We start from the raw sequence: 21,098 nt of genomic DNA on the forward strand, positions 1-21,098 counted from the left end.
GAGGGTGAACGTGCCACCTCTCCAACGACACTGGACAAACTACCTGTACATCAAATTTCTCCGCCTCTATGAAAGAATGCAAAACAATAGGTTGTTTACAGAAAGTTGTGTGAGAAAGTTCTCTACAAGAATGTAAACTCAGAAGGCTTTAGAAAACTCTTGATAATCAGGGCGACAATGTGCCTTCAGGACAAAAGGAAACAGAACAAGACACCACCACCAAACTCAACTAAGTGTGGAGAGAAGAGACTCATTTTGTGGAGGTGCTTCCCTTCTCTCTCCTCTGAGGTACAAGCAGGTGAAAGGAGGAAGGGAGAAGCCACTCCTAATAAAGGGCTGCATGTTGGGTGAGCCAAGCCCCCGGGACACATCTGCACATTTCACCCTGCCAAGATCTGACCCAGCTGAAACTTCCCCATTACTTATGGCCAAGTTAGAGAGGGCTCACTGTCCCTTCAAAGACAGGTTAGCAGGACTGAGAAAGAACAATATGCACCCAAAAAGTCAGGCTGTTCTACAGCTCCTTCAGTTACTTTCCAATTGGTTTGTTGAGATGCAGGAGCACTGAGTAAAGTAATATATTGTGATATTTACGGGATTTTTGAAAATGTTAATTTATTGTCTGATACTGGACAGTCCAGGAATTCTGCACTGGTGCACACTCTAAAGTCAGTGTTCTGCCAGCCCTGTGCCAGTTGTGTACAGTAGTACACAGCTCCTGTCATGGATAAAAGCCATGGTGTGTACATCCAACATAATTCATACTTAGAGGATTGGATATAAAATATTCATATTTATGTATATATTGTTTATAATTTACAGTTTCATGAGAACAGATACAATTTACCTCAAAACAAAAGTATTAGCACTCTGTTAGTGATGTTGTATTTATGGGTTTCACATATATTTGCAGATACTTCTATTCTGAAGGAAAACCATAGCATTTTTACATGGAGAAATGCACAGTTTATCAAAAGAAGATGGTTTTGGATAAGAGAAGAAAAAATACAATGTGTTTTTTGGCCAAAAGTAATATAAATATCTCTTTTCACGCCCCCAAAATTCAAACCCAAAGAATTTATATCAATGCAGCATCTCATTCTGCTGTTGTTTGTCACAGTAGTAAAGTCCGGAGGATCAGACTCACAGTGTCAAACTGAAAAAGGTGCCACAGGAGAAGTTTATTAAGTACATTTTGTGTCAGGAGCTGGGCTAAGGGGACTCATTCATTTCTTCTAATATGAGGGACTGGATTCAGTTAGATTAAAAGCATAAAAAAAAACCCCAGAAAGATTCATACTGGTGAGAAACAATAGATAAAACATACAGGACTTGGGACAGCCAAGGAAGCCCTGAGAATGTGGTGGATAAATGGGTTGTCTTGAACTAAACCACGCCACCTCAATACTAGTGCAAGAGAGTATTGTCTGTCTGAAGTGGTTTGAAGCTGTAAACTTCTATAAAGCGAAACAGGTCCCAATATAAGTATTCACACTGGGTGGCACCACAGGAATCTCCCAAACAGTCAGAGTGTAGATATTCCAGATGGCTTCCACAACTGGAAAAAATAAAAGATAAATCTCCTTAGCCAGGCCCTTCCTGTTTAAAGGATCATTCCAAACTTGTCCCAAGTTTTTAAAGATCTGAAAGCACTCACTGCAGCCTCCTTCCTCCCCACCTGACAGCAGTTACTACCAATTCCATATCATTGCGTTTTGACATTAAATTGATGAGCGCAAGCCTGACAGTGTGTGGGGCAACCTCACACCCCAGGCTCACGTTCTCATCATGCTGACAATGAAGTTGATTCTTGTTTTACCTATAACGTCAGCCAAAATTACGAATAAATTACCTGCCACTACTTCCAGTTCAGGTGTTAATCCCTGCAGCCAGGATTTAAACTGCCACTGCTGTGATATTTGCATCTCTCAAAGGCAGAATTTGAAAAAATCTGAAAAAACAAGGCCATAGAAAGCCAGTGAGGGTGTTGGACACCTTACCAACAGAGATAGCTAAAAAAAAAAAAAATGTACAAATGAGAAACACAATTCTAATTTTGCAAAGTTTTGGAATTTGAGTTCTAGCACAAGGCCTTATCCCTGAAACATATCCCATACCCAAAACTTCTTTGCATTGAGTATTAAGTAGGACATTTGTCCATAACCTTTGATTTAACACTACATCATCAGATCAATTCTCAGAAAATTCAGTCTTGGTTTTTGGCACAAGATACCTGGTGAAAGCTCAGCACATTTCTTGGCTGTCTGTCCTAAATGCCAGATCCTATGAAGATCCTCAGCTAACAGTCAAGTGCTTCCAGAAAATTAACAATACTCCTCTACCTGCTAATTCCCCTGGTGTCATGTGTATGTTTCTAGTTGGTTCTCTCAGTCTCAAGCATCAGCCGATGATAGCATACATCGGCTTGGAGCCATTGTCTTCTTTCTAAACTTATTGTGGCTGTAAAACATCAAGAGGTGTCTCCCAAAGGAAAAGAGCAAACCTTACTGAGAACTCTCTGATAACATCTATCCTTGTAAACAGCACTGCACTTCCTAAAACACATACTCACTCCACAGAATACTCAAAAGAGAAAATTTTGTTATCCCTGATTTCATCAGGAAATAAATTCTGTATCTGTTCAACTGGCACAAAGCCAGATAAAAAAATACATCCAGGCCAGATTCAACAGCCAAGCTTGGTATATAGCATCTCCAGCAATTTTTCTGCATCAATAGAATTTTGGTTTACTGATGCTGAGTAGCTAATGGGAGGTTTTTTCTTTTTTAGGAGGTGAGAGGGGGATTCTATCTGCTAAAATCCTGAATAATTTTCCCCATAATTTCTTCTATTTACCTTCCCCTCATTAGTAATGCAATCCCCCATAAATACATCCCCTGATGATTAATTCCCATGTATAATCATGCTATCAGTTGTTTCTCTAAGGGAATGCTATTGTTTAATCTTTGATACTGTCTCTGTGGCTTGTCTCAAAAGCATGTTTGACTTGGCAATAAATTACTGGAGTTATTCTCCTTTAAGAAGATTTATTATTGAACACGAATAATACATTTAAAGATTTTTTTTTAACCAGAGTAAAGCATTTGCAACCAAACAATCCCACTCTGGATGAGTCTCTTCCCGCACTACAGATCAGTTCATTGGGATGCTGACTCCTCTCACAAACCAAAGCAAGTTGTGTGCCACAAAAGCAGGCTCCTGAGGCTCATTCTTGCCCAAAATTTTCTCTGCAAAACCTTGGAGCCTTCTTATACCCCTGACAACAGGCAATTCCTCTCTTCCTCTTGCAGCTCACCTTTTGGAATTTCCACTTTGCTCCTTGTGCACTTCAGTTCTTTCAGCATCGGTCAGTCCATGGCACAAGGAATCTTGGCAAGAAGAAGCCATTGGAATTAAGGAACATGCAGCACTGGCTCCAGCTGTATACTCCCAGTAAACCGGGCAGCTACTGCCCGTGTCCCCCTGGAGTCAGCTCCTGGCAGCCCCAGGAATCAGGGAATGGCCGGGATTTCCCCAAGAGCAGGGCTCGGTGCAGTGACTGTGTGTGAGGCTCTGTGGACCCCTGTGACAAGTGACACATTTCTTCTCTCTCGCTCTCTCTCTCTCATTCTTTTGCACAGCAATTGCCTCGAACCAGAGCAGCGGTTCCAGCGCCTTCCCGAGCCGCGGGGAGCACGGCGGTGACAGCAGCCTGCTGGTGTCCCCGCTGCTGGTGGCAGGGGTGGTCATCGGGCTGGTGCTGCTCCTGTCCTCCGCCACCATCGTGGTGGGCAGCCTGCGCAGGGACAGCAGGGCCGGCCGGCCGCGCCCGGGCAGGGCCGCTGCGGACGGTAAGGGAGCCTGAGCGGGAGCGAGCGCAGCGAGCGCAGCCGGCCGCGGGCAGGGCTGGCAAATGACATCGAATCATGGGATCGGTCACGGCAGCTTGGCGGGGTAATGGCAGCTCTGCGCTGGGTTCCACATAGATCGTGGTTAGCAGAACTCGGCCAGTGCTGACAGCACCTCCTGAGCAGCTCATTTCCCTCGGTATGGGATGAGATTTATTCTCTGTTGCATTTTCACATCCCCCTACAGCCTCGGTGCAGCATTTGCTGTAATTTCTATTTCTTGGAAAGGCAGAGCTGTTCTCATTTCAGCCAAGTGCGCCAGCCTACAACAATCACTGGGCAAATGCTGTTTGCCTGAGGGCAAAAGTGAATATCTGCCTGGAAACAGAACAACAGGGCACCCAAAGATCATTAAATAGTCGCCATCATTAACAGTGTCATTGATGACATCCGTGTAACCACAGCCATCATCGTTAGAGACTCAAAAAAGTGCCAATTCCTACCTCCTAACCAAAATAAAACCCATGAAACAAAATTAACACATAACAAAAAACCTTAAAGATAATTTGGGAATATTAAGGGACATCAAGGGGAATATCAAATAATATCAATATATTTTTAGAGTAGTCTTTTGAGCCCTTTTGGGCTTTGCTTTTTCAAGGAAATGACAGAAGATTATTTCTGTTTAAGGGAAAAAACAGTTTTAAAAGTTACTGTGTAATTCTTCAGACAGTAAAAATTCCAGTGATAAATGGTGGAGCATCAACAGCCACGTCCACTGTGAGCAAGCTCCTCTACCTGCAGCTTCTTATGAGTGCAGTTCTGTGCATATCATTGAGGGTTTTTTTATTTATATAGAAAAGCCAATAATAGTGAGCCACATAAAAATGCGTTGGCTTAAATCTTGTTTTCACTGAGGTAAATTAAGTATTCATTGAAGTAAATTGAACTTCATTTAATTATTTGGACCAGGAATTTTTATGTCTAAACTAAACAAATCTCCTAGGATCAGTTTGTCCCCTTAGAGCAAGGAATAATTTCTTTTTGGCTTTTCCAGAAATATTTAGATAAGCTAATAATGTCTATATTTTGGGAATAAAATTTAGAGTCCAAAAGAATTGAAATGCAAACTCCCATGGCAACCTACAGAGGAAAAATAAAAACAAAATCCAGAAAACTAATGTCTACTATTACAGTAATATCAATTTTCCTAATTTTCAGCAGCTACATTGAGGATTAAATAGTTAAACCCAAACTGGAGTTACTGTTTGACCCAATATTTTGGCATGATAAAATAATGACCATTAAGCTTAATCACTGTGCTTAAATCTACTACTCTGATAATTTAATCTCCTTGAAAAAGCCTAGAGCCAGGTAAAAACAGAAAGGAAAATTTTCAAACTCCTTGTTAGATATAACAATTCTAGAGAAATGGAAAAGAAAAGCATATTTGGGGAGATATTCAAAAGAATAATCCTAAACTAAATTGTGCCACACTATGTTACATGGACACATACATACACTAATTATCCTCCAACACAGAAAATAGCACTAAACTCTCAGTATCTGTGGAACTGGGAAGCACTTGCATGGAAGCATTAAGAAATCCCTGAAGCAGGCAGCAGGATTTTTCTGTGCTACTTTCCACCTTTCCCCATTTTTGTCGGTGCTTATTGAGAGCAACATTTTCTCAGCAATTAAACCCCTGCCCCTCCTTTTACACCCCTCCCAGAATGGACAAACTTCCCACAGATGCAACTGCTGGAATTTCAGCTACCCCCCAAACATCTGAAGTTGCACATGGTAGAACCCACACTCCTTTTCAGCCTTTGAGGCCCAAGAAAGTCTTTGGAACTTCCAGCTGCGTGGCAGAACAGCACTAAAGGCACAGGCCCTGTGCCAAGCCTGGAACACCACAGTTCATCTACAGATGGGCTTCATTTACTCCTAAAGAAATAAGAACATCCCATGAAAAGTGATTGTTCCAAAATACCCACAACTCCTTTGCCTCAGAAAGGGTTTGTTTTCTGACTTGTGGTGGTGTTATAAATGAGTGACAGAGGGTCCAGCACAGAGGGGAAGAGCAGCCAATATAAATTCTTGTTTTGCAGCTCCAGATGGTTTCTCCCACGGCGGCTCCTCTGCAGAGCTGAGATCCACCTGCAGCGAGGAGTTCCCCCCAGCCTGTGCTTTTGACTCCTACCTGGATGTACTTTCTCAGGTGAACATCATGTATCCTGATCCACCTCCATGGTAAGCACTTGCCTGACATTCTCAGGGTTACAGTCCTGCACTGGCAAAGCCTACTGCAAAAATTCAGCTCACACAAGCTCTGAATACAGACAGACCTTGTTTAGCTTGAGTGTAAGTTCAAGTTTTCCTTAGCAGAATACAGTTTTACTAAATAAAGATGTGGACAGAAATTCTCATTCAGTGATATTCACATTAAAATGTATCATACACTAATGAAACACACAAGTGGAATTACTTAAAATCTTTCTTTGAAAGAAATGCATTTACAAGTCAAAGTTTCAAAGTCAAAAACTGCATACTTTTCCCAAGAACTTCCAAGTTACATTTATTACTGACCTTGAGAGTGTTCAGAGGAAACAGAAAAACAAAATTCCAGAAATTATACAGCAGCTCCTAAATGGTGTGCCCACATTCACAGGGTACAGAAACAGCCTCTTGAGCCACAGGAGCTGCACTTTTGGCCATGGGCATCTCCTTTATGTGCCTCAGGCTCCTTGAGGTCCAGAAATGAAGGAATTCAGTTACTCCCTCCAATGAACCAACAGAAATCATTTTAAGCAGAACATCACTTCAAGCTTTCTGTAGTGCTGTGTCTTACAATCAGCAAACAGAGGTTGAACAGCCATGCCCCCCTTTCTTTTTCTTTTTTTTCTTCCTTTTAAGAAGACTCTTTTTGAGTCAAAGCACTATAAGACCAGCCCTTTTCTGAGTGTGATATAGAGCAGCTCAGCACTATGAGCACACCAGACATGGATCTTCGCTTTGTTTATTCTATGCATGTTCTACAAGCAGCAGATATGTATTACCAACTCATCCCATATAACTAGTGGGCTTTTAGGGATTGTGTAAATATTTTAGCAGAAAGCTCACATGTGAGAAATTACTCAGAGCCTGGCATCTAAATGTGTAGAATTTCATATAAATCCACTTAGGAATTTAGACTGGATTTTGGGCCCACACCTACAAGTCTTTACTAATAAAAGGCAACCAGCTGACACCTAAGCAAGACTCTGAGTGGGCAGCTGGCCAGATTCCTGAGAACAAACTGACAATATATTTCTTTAGCAGACAGATCATCAAAGAGTATACCAAAGGCTGCTTCCATTTCCAGTTTGAAACAGACACAGAGAAGGTTTTTCCATTTCTATGGAGTTGTGTTTGAAGGAGATATGAGTGACACAGGACAGCACAGATTACCCACAGTTTGCAGTAAATTCTGCAGTGGCTCTGTAACAAGACTGGCAGGGGTTAATTGTGTCCTACCTGTTCTCAGAATATTCTGGGACACAAAAAGGTGTCCAGCCACTGCCTCCTCCAGGTTCCCTGCTGGGCTGAGTGGACTGTGTCCCTGAGGATCCACTCTGGCCACACTGGAAAACACTGCTCATCCCAGTAATTACAGTTCTGCATCACAGGTCTAAAGTAAAGATTATTGTGAAGGGTTTGGCTGTTTTCTCACTGCCATTGCAGTTAAATATTTTAGAAAAAGTAGCTTTGGCAAATCATCAAAATCTTAGTAAATTTTATATCTTAGCAACACAACTTGGGGAACTTCAGGGAAAGCAGATGGCTGAAAGCAAAGCTACATGGACACTTTCAAACTTGCTATTAATGCATTCTCCAGACCATTGTAATGGTTCAGAAAAGCACTGGGCGAGAGGCACTGTCTGAATTACTGCATTATGTAAAGCCTGAAAAATTCCTGTACATCTCCCTTTATATTCTCTTGCATGGCGTAACACAGCCCGGAAGCAGAAATAAGACATGCGTGACCTTGTGCATTTAAAATATTAACTCCCTGGGATCAATCTCATTGCATATGATAATATTTTGAAGAGTAGGTTTACTGAAACATAGCACTGCCTAAATGAATGTAATTCCTCCTCCTAATTCCTGGAGGGCAAGATGTAATTTAAAGCTAAACTAGCATGGCCAAAAGCTAATAATGCAGCTGTGGCATCAGCAGAACAGAAATGAAGAGCAGCGAGGAAAGCAACTGCACTGGTAAATAACCCTTAAAAATCTTGGAAGTGAGAGAGTTCAGTGACTTAAAAGCCGTGGGTGCTGCCGGGATAATTTCCTTTATCCACCTGGTGCTTCAAGGCCACCTGCATTCCAGCACCCAGACAGGAGTGTGCAGCTCCTTACACCACTCCTGCCAGACCACACTCTAGAAATGGTTTCAGGAGAAAGCACAACACCTTTATTTGGCCAAGGGGTGGTTAGTTAGATTTTATAGCTGAGCTTTAAACCACAAAATTAGTGGAAGAGGGATTTAAGGGCAGGGCTGATGAAATACAGAGTCAGTCCCCATGTCTGTGGCTGAGGGAGCTCCCTGTTCAGGCCTGTCCACTCCCAGCTCTCCAGCTAGAAGTCAAATAACTGTTTATATAAAATACTATTTATAGAAAAAATGTTGCTGGTAAATCAATCTATGAAAAATGCCTTGGGATATTAGTATTTGCTCTGATCTCTGAATCACAATTTTCATTTGTGACTCAATGTGATTATCCCCACAGACACTTCACGAACCTCTTTCTTGCATTAGATTTAGAGGGATGCCAGGCATGGAATTTTGTCATTAGCCTGCTGTAGTTGCAGAGTGGTTACAGAGAAGCCATTTGGTCAATTTGTTTTGACAGCCCAAAATATACAGTGCTGCTATCTATAAACATCCCTTTAGGACAGTTAATGGCTTTTTAATGAATCTCAGATCTGTGCTAGCATCTGTCACATTGATTTTACATGAGGTGTAGATGGGAAATATAAAGACAAAATACAGGGGGTATGAGCCAAAGAGTTTCAGAATATGAAGGGTTTGTATTTCAGAGCATATTTCTGATATGTACAGATACTTGCAGCAGGGCTGGAAGTTAATGTTTCATAGTCTGTGTCACCAGACATGGCAAAGCTTTTGTTTCTAAGAAACTCAGTGTGAGAAAGATGATCCAAGTGATCTCCCAACAGTTCTAAAACACAGAATTCTAATCCCTCCAAATGAGCAAACTGAACACATCCAACCAGGACAGAAGACAAGCACGATCTCCCTGGCACATCTTACCTATCATCAGGATCAATATGGCTTGGAAAGAAACACTGGAAAGCCTGTAAATCCATTATCTGCCATTTTGTTCAATATTCACTGTTGACACTGTGGGGATGAAACCTTTATAGACAGAAATCATGAGCTCATGTTCACTGTGCTGAGTTCTTTGTAACACACACTTGTAGAGAGCATTGCTAATTATCTTCTTACAAATATGTAATAAGAAAGCTAGTTAAAAATAAGTTGAGCTCACATGTTTGAAATTGATTGAATTACAGTACCAACCAAAGTCCAAGTAAATTAAAAGCTATTACATTTTCTTGAGGAGAGTCAGTAAAATCTAAGCAATGAGGAGGTTTCACAGCAGGAAAGGAATTTTATCAACTTCTCACCTTGTAGCCAGGGAAAATGCATTTCACCCCACTGCATAAGTGCTTTTTCACTCCTTAGTGATTGGATATTAAGGGCATGTACAGAGCTTTAGGCAACCAAGATGATTGCCTTTTGCATCTGAGACTCATGAGTGTCTGACACAGAACATAGCTGAGGAATGACTGCTCAGGAGGATGCAGGGATTCACCTGCAGGAATGGTTTCAATGGAAGCCACAGAAATCCTCTCCAAACTTCACACTGAATGTTCCCCACAGAGCACACAAAGATAAAAACCATTCAGCCCCCTCTATCCCAGCATTCATCTTAAATCACATTGTGTGAGGGTTTGTTTGTGGGCTCACTCTTCCTCAGCTGGTCACCCTGCCTAATTTACATAGGATCTGTTCTAGACAAAATTGTCTTATTTAGTCTTGATAAATCCCAGTATTCTCAATAACCACGGTCAGCCTGCATTTTTAAATGGGCAAATCAATTTAAAAATGACTTTAAAATGGCAAAAGGAAATGCTCCTGTCTTAAAGTCAGACACTAATTTCCCTTTAAATATATATTTTAAAAAGCCTACTTAAGGGACTTTCTTTTTTAAGACATTCTTTTCCATCCCCCACTTCTGAGGATACAAGTTAGCCAAGCCAGCCTCCTGGATTTTCATGAAAGGCAGAATTAGGCTTGCAGGGAACTGACACAACATCTTGCTATATTGTGCTGTATTCCTTTGCTAAGGCTGATTTCCTGACTGCAAACCAGGTGAGGAGCTTTTGCCACATTACAGTGACAGCTGGCAAAGCATGAGATGGACATTTGGGGTTAAGTTCAGCTCTTACTTCCATACCCCCACTGAGATTTTCAGTTAGTAAGGTAAAAAATGCCACTGGAAATATGACAGGTTTATTATTCCATTAGATATCATGACATGAGCTAAAACGCTCAATTCTTTTAACTCCAAATTCCAAACGCTCTAAAGCCCCTCCCTTCACATCCCAGTGCTGTTCCTCATCAGTATTAGGGATAGAAACAAATAAATTCCTAATTATTTTGGCAAACTTCTTATTTCAAGCTTAACTTTGTTTACAGATGTTTTATGAGCGTTTCTTTCTGTGGCATTTCCATTCCTTTTTATTATCTATACCTTTCTCTTTTTTCTTGTCTTTGTAGTCAAAAATGCTCTCACACCTCAGCTTGTGTGTTGGGAGGCTGAGGCACAAAATTCCTTTTGCTTTCTGTCAGCACAAAAGTCTTTGGGGAGGCTGCACCTTCTGACCAGCCTCTCTTTACAATTCCACTGCAAATTATTGCTGCATAAAAAACCCCTGCAGCAGTGAAAGCAGCAACTCCTGGTGGAAGGGAAGCACCAAGGATTTCTAACCAGAAATCTACACTGCCATGCAGAGCAACCACAACCTAAAGCTTTCAAATCTTTAATGACTGTACTTAAAAACCAGAGTATTTTTCTCTGATTTCCCAGTTGCATATTGCAGCCAGTATTTCCTTCACCTGCTCAGAATTCATTCCTGAAATAATTAAAGCAAAGCCCTTTCTAGGAATATGATCCTAAAACTGGTCAAATGGAAAACTTCCTCAGACATCAGCAGGTTCTGGTGACATGCAAGAATTGGTGGTGGTGTTCAGAATCCTGTTTGTGGATTAATTCCATGGCTTGGGAAGCTACAAATTTTTACTTAACTGATTCTTGTTATTCAGTCAGTGCCCAGCATCCTTGATTTTATAATGGTTACAGAAATCCAGAGACCAAACACTGCTGATGATCAAGTAGTTCTTACTGTGTATAAAATTAATGCCAGGCTGAATTGTATCATATGAAATCTTCATCCTAGAATGACTTGTTTTATTTAAAACATTTATTTCAATCATTTAAAGCTGCACAATTATGATGAAACTGCTTTATATTGGTTCCAAATGTTGTCTGATATATGGTTTCATGAAAACAGCTTACATTGAATTTCATTTTTCCTCAGGAATATTTATCCATCAAAGTCATAACTTCCTCAAGATTATCTTGACACAGAGTGCAGAACAGAGATGCAGCCTTTTAGTCCTATTGTTGTTCTGAGGAATTGAAAATTCCAGAAATAACTATGAACAGAAAAAAAGACAGAAAAACCTAAATTCCACCTTTCCTGTCTCTTCAATAGTTAAGTTAATTAAGCCCTAGATGTTTACTTGAACAACACCTTGGGTTACATTTTTTACTATTTAAAAACATTAAAATAAATATGTATCTAAATATGTATATAATTAGAATCTCAAATGGAAAGTGTCAGGATCAAAAATAAACTTAGAAAAATGTCCTAGCTCATTACAATGTCATTAGAGAAGCAGTTCTGTCAAAACTGATACATTTCCCCATGGTAATAATAAATCACCAAAGAAAATAGGTATTCTAGGAAAACACACCTCAAAGGACACATGGACAGATTTCCAGGCTGCTCTCCTACAAAGCTGGCTGTGAGCAAATTGTGCCATCACAGAAGCAGAGTTCAGCATCATCAGCTCAACTGCCTACATGAGCATCAAACTCATCATTACGTTCTTCATCTGAACCTTCTTGCAGAGAGTTACAGCACAATTGTTCTAATTTTGGGTTTTCTGGTAGGTAACAACATCATGAAAACATCCTTTGTGCTGTTCCATCACAACTCCAGCCTGCCAGCACACAGATGTTCCAAATTCAGGGGTTCTGTTTGCCTTTTTCAAAAGAACACAAAATGGAAATAGTGCAACAGGAGCAATTTTAGCAGAGTCAGAACGTACAACAAACGAACAAAGTCAACCACAAGACATCTACTGCACAAAGAATTCTTCATTCCCAGCTCTGCCCTTTTTTCACTTCTTCTTGTTTGCATCTTTAAAATTTCTGTCAGCAGAACCTTCTTCCTGCCCCAGAGAGGGGCTCTTAATTTATGAATGACAGCCAGTTAAAGAAGCTTTTTGGGATTTCCCTGGCAACAAACCCATCCTGATACTTACTGCAATGAGACCCAACAAATTCACAAAGTTATTGCCTATCCTGCCATGCTTTGAGTCAGCAAGGTCATCTTAGAGAGCTGCTGCCATTTTTGAGCAGCATTCCCCTCCCTGCAGATCACATTTACCTGCAGTAGGATGCACACAGACATCAGCCTTCCTTGCTTTTCCTAGGGAAATTATCCCTTAAAAACTCAATTGTGTGTCTAAACACAGCAGTGCAGGTATTACAACAAAAACAAGGCCCAAACCCATGCTGAGAGCAGCACATTTCATGGTCAGTAACCCCTTCCTTCTCACCACTGCCTGCTGATACTGAACCCCAGATAATTATCCCTCCAGATAATACAAGTTTTAGAAAGCAGTGGATTAAAGTGGATTCACCACAAATACTACTGCCAAGGATTTTTTCAGGGCTGGTATCCACAAGATGCAGTGTAATGAGTTCCTGTGCTCCTTTATTTATGTTATGGTAACACAAGATTTTCCAAAAGCATTTTCTTTCCTGTGTAAAAGGATTTTCCTGTGACTGCTGTAGTGAATTTCAAGCCTGAGCTACTTTTTACATGTCCAATATCTTCACAGAAGTGAATCTGACAGATAAAATACAACTATTGTGGTGGGTTTTATAAAGGATGAACAAGTATTTTTGTTTTTCCACTTCATGGTCCTGCATTTTCAGTTGCAAAACATATATATATATGTAAATGTACACATAGAAACATATAAATATACCTATACACACATACGTATATGTACACACACACATCACACACCCCTTTGTGGGTATCACTCCCTTAGCAGTTCCTGAGGTTGCAATTTGATGATTTGTGAGCTGCAGTCTCAGACCTCCCCCACTTCCTCTGTCTCCCCCATTTCCACTTCCCTGGTGTTCCTGGTGCTCCCCAGATAAACTGGGAGCTTCTGACTGAGACAGCCAAACCAGGAAAAATCTAGCCCACAAAAAACTCACACATAAAATACAAAATAAAAAACTAAACCAAAACAAAGCTCCCAACCTTCCCCCCCTGCCACCACCCCCAAATATTTTTGTCTTTTTAGCTCCAGATTGGGGATCAAAGTTTGGCTTTATTTTAAAATAGCAGTGAGGTTTTAGTCCAGCATCACTCACATCAATACTTGCTAATCATCTGCAAGAAATTATTGCTATTGAAATTTTTTTTTAAGTAATCCTTCAAATCTTTTGAGGAATGGTTTCCCAAACACCACCATACAGTGGATGCCTGTCCAACTTGGTGTTACTTCTTACAATACTTGCTTAGATTCTCTTAATAAAAAAGATCTTGTAAAGTCATATAAGTTTACATATTGAAGTCTCTTTGAAGGAGAGACTGCAAAATAAAATTCATGCTCATAGAGTTGATAATGCATTATTTATCCTACCGGAATGCCTCTATAATAGCAGTCAGAAAGCACAACCAAAGTACTAAGGCTGTTAAACTTACAGGGGAGAAAAAATCACACCACAAAACAAACAAAGAAAAACAAAAACTCCAAACAAAAAAAAATTTAAAACCCACAAAACACTTGGAAACAGAGGAAAAAATACAGTTGAAGTCTCTTTTTTGACCTTAATTCATGTCCATTCTGCCCTCACCAAAGAGCGCCAGGAACCTTATCTGCAGAAACAGAGCAGGAGCTGTTTGTAATGTCAGCTCTACAAGCAAAGATCCCATGCATAGAAAAGAAACAGGAAATGAACATCAAGATCATAAACTGATAATGAAATACAAAAGGTATTAAAAAAAACCAAAACCCACAACTATTTGAATTATTTGTAATTCTTTCTGTGGCCGCAGCAATCTGTAGGCACAGCTGTGAAGCTGCCAAAAAGCTGCTTAATTGAAAGTCTGGCATGTGTTTTTTACTATCTTACTCAGTTTTTAAAATGTGATCTTAATTGCCAAAAATGAGAGGAAAGAACATTACTTGATTTTGGAGAAAAAACTAGATAATTATTTTTATTCATCATATGTATGAAGAATAAAATGCCCCAACACAAATACATTGGTATTTAGAACTAAACACTAAAATGCCAACTCCTCAATACCATAACTCACAACCATTTACTTGACCCTTCAAAGTCTCCTTCCCAAGGGATCTTTTTCCTGTTTATCCCAGCCAGCAGTTCAGTTCTACAAATCTGAGCTGTGGTCCAGGAAAGGCATTAAATTAAACCCAAGGCAGAGGAATCATCTGCAGATGATCAGGTAACAGCAGCAAGAAACAGACACCACTGTGCCCAATTCTCCTTTAGGTCAGTGGCAGATTTCCCAGAAGCAGGAGACAAAGAAGCTTCTTCCCTTTTGTGTCTTGGCAGAAGGATTCCAAATTCTCCACCCTGAAAGTCCCATTGCTGTGGGCTTTTCTGAATGGAAACATTTCCCCTGTGCTAACAGACCCAGTGAGTGCTCTCTGTTAGCCTGATTAAGTCAGTCAAAACCTGTGGAGAGATTTTAAATAAATTCACTGGGCTTTGGGCCAGCAAAATGGAAATTAAGTAAAGATGCAGGTCACAGGAATCCTGAAAGAAGTGGCTTTTCTTTACCCTCATGGAGCTCAAGGAGAGTTGAGGACATCAGGTCCTCAATCTCTGATGGAGGTCTAAGAACTTTTCAAACAATACCATGTATGTTTGAAAACTTCAGTGTTTTCAGTAGATGCTGGAGTGACATCTTTTCCACATGCTGTAAAAAAACTCGATTCTACTTCCTAACATGCTGAGACTTTTCTGAAATATCTAGCAGTCCTATTCAGGGTTTTCAGAACAGACTTGGGTTCTTAAATGTTATTTTCTGATTGGGAAATCGAAATTTTCTAGTTTTAATTTAAAGCCATTATCCTGATGAATATAAAAGTAAGATGAAATGGAGGTAAAAATAAAAACACCCATGGATATTTGAGTTTAGTTATGTATCACTCTGATTTCACTTTCTTACCTCTCCCCTCCCCAAGAACCATTTCCATCACTCAGACTGGGGTTTGGGACCTTGGTGCAGCCTGTCAATAACACAGGTACAGGGGCACAGGGTGTGCCTGCAGTCTGCTGAGAAGACACATGCTCAATATTCCAATTTTCAGTAAATATCCCAGACCTTAATTGCTCTGCAGTTAGTGTGGCTGAGGAAATAGGTTCTTAATTTGTCTGGCTCCAGCAGAAACATTTTTCAGGTTAACTCAGTAGAGAAAGGGTTTGTTGGTTTTTTTTTTTTTAATAGGAAACATTTCCTTCTTCAGGATTGGAGTAAAAATGATGTTGGAATGGTTAAACATCAGCCACAAAGCAGGTCTAGCATTTAACATCATGATATTATGACTCCTTAGGCCTCTTGCCTGTAGCCAGGGAGCCCAGAGCAGAGTGAGGAGGGAGCAGTTTCCCTGGCTGAGCCTGGTGGCACACACAGAACCACAGAGCCTGGGTGCCCCCGAGCTGGCTCCACATGGACACCCCCAGTCCAGCTGCCCTGTTCCTGCTCTTTGGGAGGAACACGATGGGCACCATGCCCAGTCCCAGAGTGACCAGCCCCATTCTCCAGGTTATCCAGCACAGCCCCTGGCAGCACTCACCTCCCACCCGGACTGCCCACCCAGGGCTGCTGGCTGAGCTCCAGAGGCTGCAGTCAGGACAGCACAGAGTGGCATCTGCTATAGAGTCCATCACGAGCTCTCCATGCCTCATTTCACAACTGAAACAGCAACACCACTTCCTTTCCCCCAGGTTTTTCTAACGCGGCTCTTACAGGCAGGTGAGAGCAGGAATGAGCCCTGGCTGCTTTGCACTTACGGTGACTGTGCCCCTCTGGGATTATCTCTGGTTTTAAGTGCTATATTCCTGAGTTCTGACATGGCAGGGTCAGCAAGGATGTGGGCTGAGGAACAAAACACCAGACACTCGTTTTCTTCTCACTTTACTTGCCTCTGTTATGCTGAAGTAATGTACTGTGGCTTTTTTTTCCCGGGAATTTAATGAATATTTCTTTTTTTCTTTCAGCTACGACGAATGTGTGGGGCCCGGAGCAACACAAATATATATTCCCACAGATGATCCCCCCCCATATTCCCTTACGGACCCTTGCCAAAGAAATGAAATACCCAGAAATATCTGTATCAGGCAGGAAGAGGAAGCAGCCTGTGGGACTGCAGGCTGGGCTGCACATGCTGCAGTGAGGCTGCAGGACTTGCAGCAGCCCAGCCCGGCCCTCGCGGTGATCTCGCAGTGCGGAGGCTGCTCCCCCGTGCGGGACAGCGGCGTGTGAGCACAGCCTGCTCCGGCAGGAACATGGAACCTGTCCCACTGGCCAGCAGACCCCAGGTCATGGCAATGACAGTGGCTCTTGCCTTCAATTCTTCTGAAGAACTCAGACCAATGGAAGAATAAAACCTCTGGAAGTTTTACCAAATTTATATCTTCTAAACTATGGGATTTTTCTTTTTACAGTGAATTTTGCAAGTTTACCTAAATTTCCCTGTTTGTGCTTCAAAGTGTTCCATGGCATCACACAGCATAAAAGAGCAGCAGAGACAAGCAGTGCATCTGACCTTTCTGAAGCATTGCAGAACCCATTGAAATCAGCCACTCATAATGAAGATAAGTGTTATCGAGTCAAGCCTACTTGTTGATTTTATGATACTTTGCATGTTTTAGAACAGAAGGAAAAAGAAGAGGCTTTTGTTGTCATTGTAGGTGTCACTAGTACAGCTCATTCAGTGTATTGACAACAAAGCATCTTTAAATAACTCTTTGTGTGTTTCAGTAGGCAAAGCACAGGCAAAAAAAAAAAAAAATATTATCAGTACCATGTAGAAGCAAAAGAAAATAATAATAATATTTTAATATTCACATTATTCCTTTGGTAGAAGGCTTTCCAGGTCATTGCAAAACCTGTTGCAAGCCTTCCTCAAACGAAACAATCCACAAATGGTGGAGAGGTGGCAGTGGGTGCCCACAGTGCAGCTGGCTCTACCGGCAGGAGCTGCAGCACAGCTGTGTGCGCTGGAGCTGCGCGTCCTTCACGGGCCTTGCTGCAGTCAAGGGAAGGCAGGGCAGTGGGTGCTCAGCTCAGGCACAGCAGGGCCAGGGCACAGCAGCACCTTGTCCCCAGGGCCGGCCGGGGCTGCACTCACTGCTCCCACGGAGCCTCCCCTGCACAAGCCCGGCCAGAGACCGAGTGTGGCACCAAGGGGCTCCCAGAGCGGGCACTGGCTCTGGGGCGGGCAGGGCAGCGGGGACCCTGCCCCTCATGGGCACCCCTTGCTTCTTTTCCCCTCCCGGGAGCCGCTGGCCAGGCACCGCCTGGACACAGCTCCCAGGGCTGGATCCGCGTTTGAAAGACAGCGCATCCCCCGAGCTTCTGTCTGCTCACCTCGAGCTGGGGAAATCCACGTGTGGGACAGGAAGATCTACTTCCCCCACTTCCTTTGTATGGCCCAGCAAAAAAATGTTGCCTGAAATGAAACAAAGTTGGGATCCTGTTGTTCACTTCTGCCTGGAAAGCCCATTCCTCATCTGAACTAGTCTCAATCCTCATCTGAAATAGTCCTAGTCCTCATCTGAAAGCTTCTGTGTGTCTGGCTGAGGACACACAACCCACAAGAGAGCAAGGAGAGCTCAAACCTGTGTTTTCCTTGGGACTTTCCCCTGGAAAACTTCTTTGCTGTGTTGTTTTGAAACGTGTTGTTGCAGGAAACACTTGCACTCTACATTTTTAAGTAATTTTTACGTTCTGTGTATAATGGAAAGCCCGTGGGTGAGTCTGGGTGCTAGCAGGAAGCAGAAATGACTGCCAGCACATCAACAGCAGGGATGGAGCTCCAGCCAGCCCTTGGGGCATCCACAAGCCTGGGCTCCCTCTGGGACCAGGACAGGAGCCAAGGACCTGTGGCAGGGGAGCAGAGTTATCACAGGCTCAGCTCCAGGAAATTTCTTAGAGGCATTTTCACTAAAATAAAATTTAAAAAAAAAAAGTTTTTTTACACAGAGAAAACTGACTTCATTTTCTATCCCCACTAAAGGATATGTAAAGCTGAGTATAGTAAATATATAATGGTGTTTAAAAGGAAGCAGCATTCAAATTATTAAAATTGCACTTGGATTTTCTGTAAATACTGAATAATTTTCAACTGTAATCATAATTCAACACTCCAAAGATTGACACAATTATAATTAATACTTAGATGGGAAGTAATTATATGATTCTTACTGCTATATAAATTATACTATTACTGAGAATTATGCACATGATGAGCTATAAGGTAAGCATGCATTTTTTGCTAAGAAGATGACAGTAAATATGTATTTTGCTAAAATGAGACAATTCTTTTGCAGTTCAGCAAGATTTTCAGTACTCTCAGTATATTATACTCAAAAGAACAAAAACTCACCATTTTCCATTGCAGAACTGCTGGCAGGCATTGCTAGAAGGTAAGGCTCTATTTCACATTTGTGTTTTTAACAGAGAGAACTGCTCCTCTCCATAAAGTATTCCTTTAAACAGTTTTGTGGTATGCAGAGCACCCTGCAATGAGAGAAACAACCCTCTACCCCAGCTCTGAGGGGGCAGAGATGCACAGAAGTGCCCCAGTCAGGTTTATTGGCAGGGGAGTGAGCAGAGAGGGAGGCACAGGGTGGTCTGTGCAGAATGGGATTGGCTTTCAGGGCTGGCTCTGCCCGCGGCTCCTGCAGAGCTGTTCCTGCCCTGGAACAGCAGGGCCAGGCTCTGGGACCTCGGGCTCCTGCTGGGGGGGCTGGGGGAATCCAATGAACCCCTATTAGAAGGGAAATGGAATTTTTTTCCCCTGAAAGTGAGGCTCTTCCAAGTAACATGACCAAGCTGCAGGCTCTTCTGCAGACAGGCACAGAGTGCTTTTCACATATGGCAGACAAGTCCCTACCCTGTTACTGATGCTCAGTTTCTCTGCACGGTGGGAAACCCTTTGGTTTGACTTTTAACCTTTTTAACAGGGATTTCCTGCCCTTCCACCAACTCTGTATCTGTGGTTTACAAAGCGAGCTGACTTTAAGTAGACTTCTGATGAGAATGGGAGATTTACATTTTACCTAATGTTAGCAATGCATTGGTAAAATTGTAAAAATGAATCCAAGTCTTTCTTTCTTCCTTCAGTAACAGTGAAGTGTCCCTAACACTGTGCTCTGGGTTTGGCAGCATTTCTTACACACCTCTGCCTGCTCCCTCTGGTGGTGTGGACCACTCCACAAAATTTTGTCATCCTGTTATCACAGGATAATCCAAATCATCCCAGCTGCTGTCACATGGATATGGGAGCCAACCAAAACATCCACATCCACACTGTAGCATTTCTGTGAATTACCACTGAATACTTGGGTTTTGTGATTCATTACAAACATATATAATTAAAAACCAAACTGAATTGAAGGCAGAGTGTACTTCCTTCTGTGATATCTTACTACCATCACTTGCAGGAGTGGTTTAGCATTTTCTGCTCTTGTTAATCATTTTAACTGAGTGATATCCAGAACAGCTTGGGGGTGGGCGAAGCTTATAAATCCAAACAGACAGCACTAGAAAGGAAAAAATTAGCTGTGAAACACTACAGAGAGTTTGCAGCTCTGAAGCTGCTCCAACAGCTTCCAGTGCTGCTACTGCAAGTGTTGAAATTCCTCGTAATGACTCAGTAAGAACATGCTTTCATTTCTTGAAAATATTGCAGCTCTTGGATAAATCTCAGCAACGTTGGCAGAGTGATGTCGCTCTTGAGAAATTAATCTCCTGCAATTATCCTAAACCCTTGCATAATTCAAATACCAGTGCTAAAACCCAGGCTTAACACAGGCCTTTGTTTTATTACATGGGTAAAATCAGAAAGAAAACTGGACATGCTGTTTCTTGCTACCTGATAACAACCCTGTATTTCTGTAGTCATCTCTTCTGCTTCAATTTTTAGTATACTGATCTTATACAGAACTTTTAGTAAAGAACACACAAGTGTCTAGGTTGGCTTCTGTGCTTTTTTATTTTACGTCTCTGGGACCAGCCACAACTGAGCAACTGCTGAGGAAGCAACTCTGTGCTTCAGTCACTTACATTTGGATTTTACCTTTGTCAGAGGCCACAGGAATAAGCACTGGAGCAGTCAGGTCCCTCCTGCTCTGGGGGACAAGCCAGTGTCCAAGCTCAAGAAGGGCAGAGTCAAATTACTGAAGTCAGCACACTGAAAATGGCAACGTATCACCAAGGGAAAAGATGAAAAGCCAGGAAATAATACGCCAATCATCCCAGAAACATTCAAACAGATCATTTTTTAGCACAACAAGGTGAGTAAAGATATATTTCCTGAATGGAAACTACATCCAACTGATCTAACTGGTCTTGGTACAGTTTGACAAATTATTCCCCTCCTTAAACTACAGAAATAATTTCTATGTGAAATTATGACTATAGACTTCTGTGAATTAAAATAATAATCATCATATCTGAGAACATTTCCCAATTTGTGAAGTCACACAGGTGCACAACATCATGGTGGCCACAGGTGGTGACTTGAAAATTCAGATTCCAAAAATCAAGGTTAGA

General features: G+C 41.8%; 1 protein-coding gene and 1 long non-coding RNA gene across 5 annotated transcripts in view; one reads left to right on the plus strand and one right to left on the minus strand.

Annotated features, from left to right (window-relative positions):
• BEAN1 (brain expressed associated with NEDD4 1) overlaps positions 1–20,703 on the plus strand; it is a 57,038-nt gene extending 36,335 nt beyond the window's left edge. Inside the window, exons 3-6 of one of the 4 annotated variants that reach the window (XR_008432914.1) lie at positions 3,642–3,851; positions 5,960–6,101; positions 16,538–18,967; positions 20,632–20,703. Coding sequence is in view for 1 of the 4 variants with exons in the window: in XM_053953283.1 (XP_053809258.1) it covers positions 3,642–3,851; positions 5,960–6,101; positions 16,538–16,802 (617 nt within the window). In the remaining 3 variants the exon portion in view is untranslated. Of the gene's footprint in view, positions 1–3,641; positions 3,852–5,959; positions 6,102–16,537; positions 19,941–20,631 lie in introns of those variants that run through there. The other 3 variants (XR_008432912.1, XR_008432913.1, XM_053953283.1) reach the window with 3 other exon arrangements.
• Positions 18,398–20,700, minus strand: LOC128793862 (uncharacterized). Its single transcript, XR_008432915.1, has 3 exons — positions 20,623–20,700; positions 18,928–19,061; positions 18,398–18,485 (listed from the first exon to the last, which is right to left on the minus strand). It is a non-coding gene; the product is annotated as an uncharacterized LOC128793862 (long non-coding RNA).
• Positions 20,704–21,098: the final 395 nt, after the last annotated feature.

This window comes from Vidua chalybeata, chromosome 11, assembly GCF_026979565.1.
Source record: "Vidua chalybeata isolate OUT-0048 chromosome 11, bVidCha1 merged haplotype, whole genome shotgun sequence".
NCBI classification, from domain to species: Eukaryota; Metazoa; Chordata; class Aves; order Passeriformes; family Viduidae; genus Vidua; species Vidua chalybeata.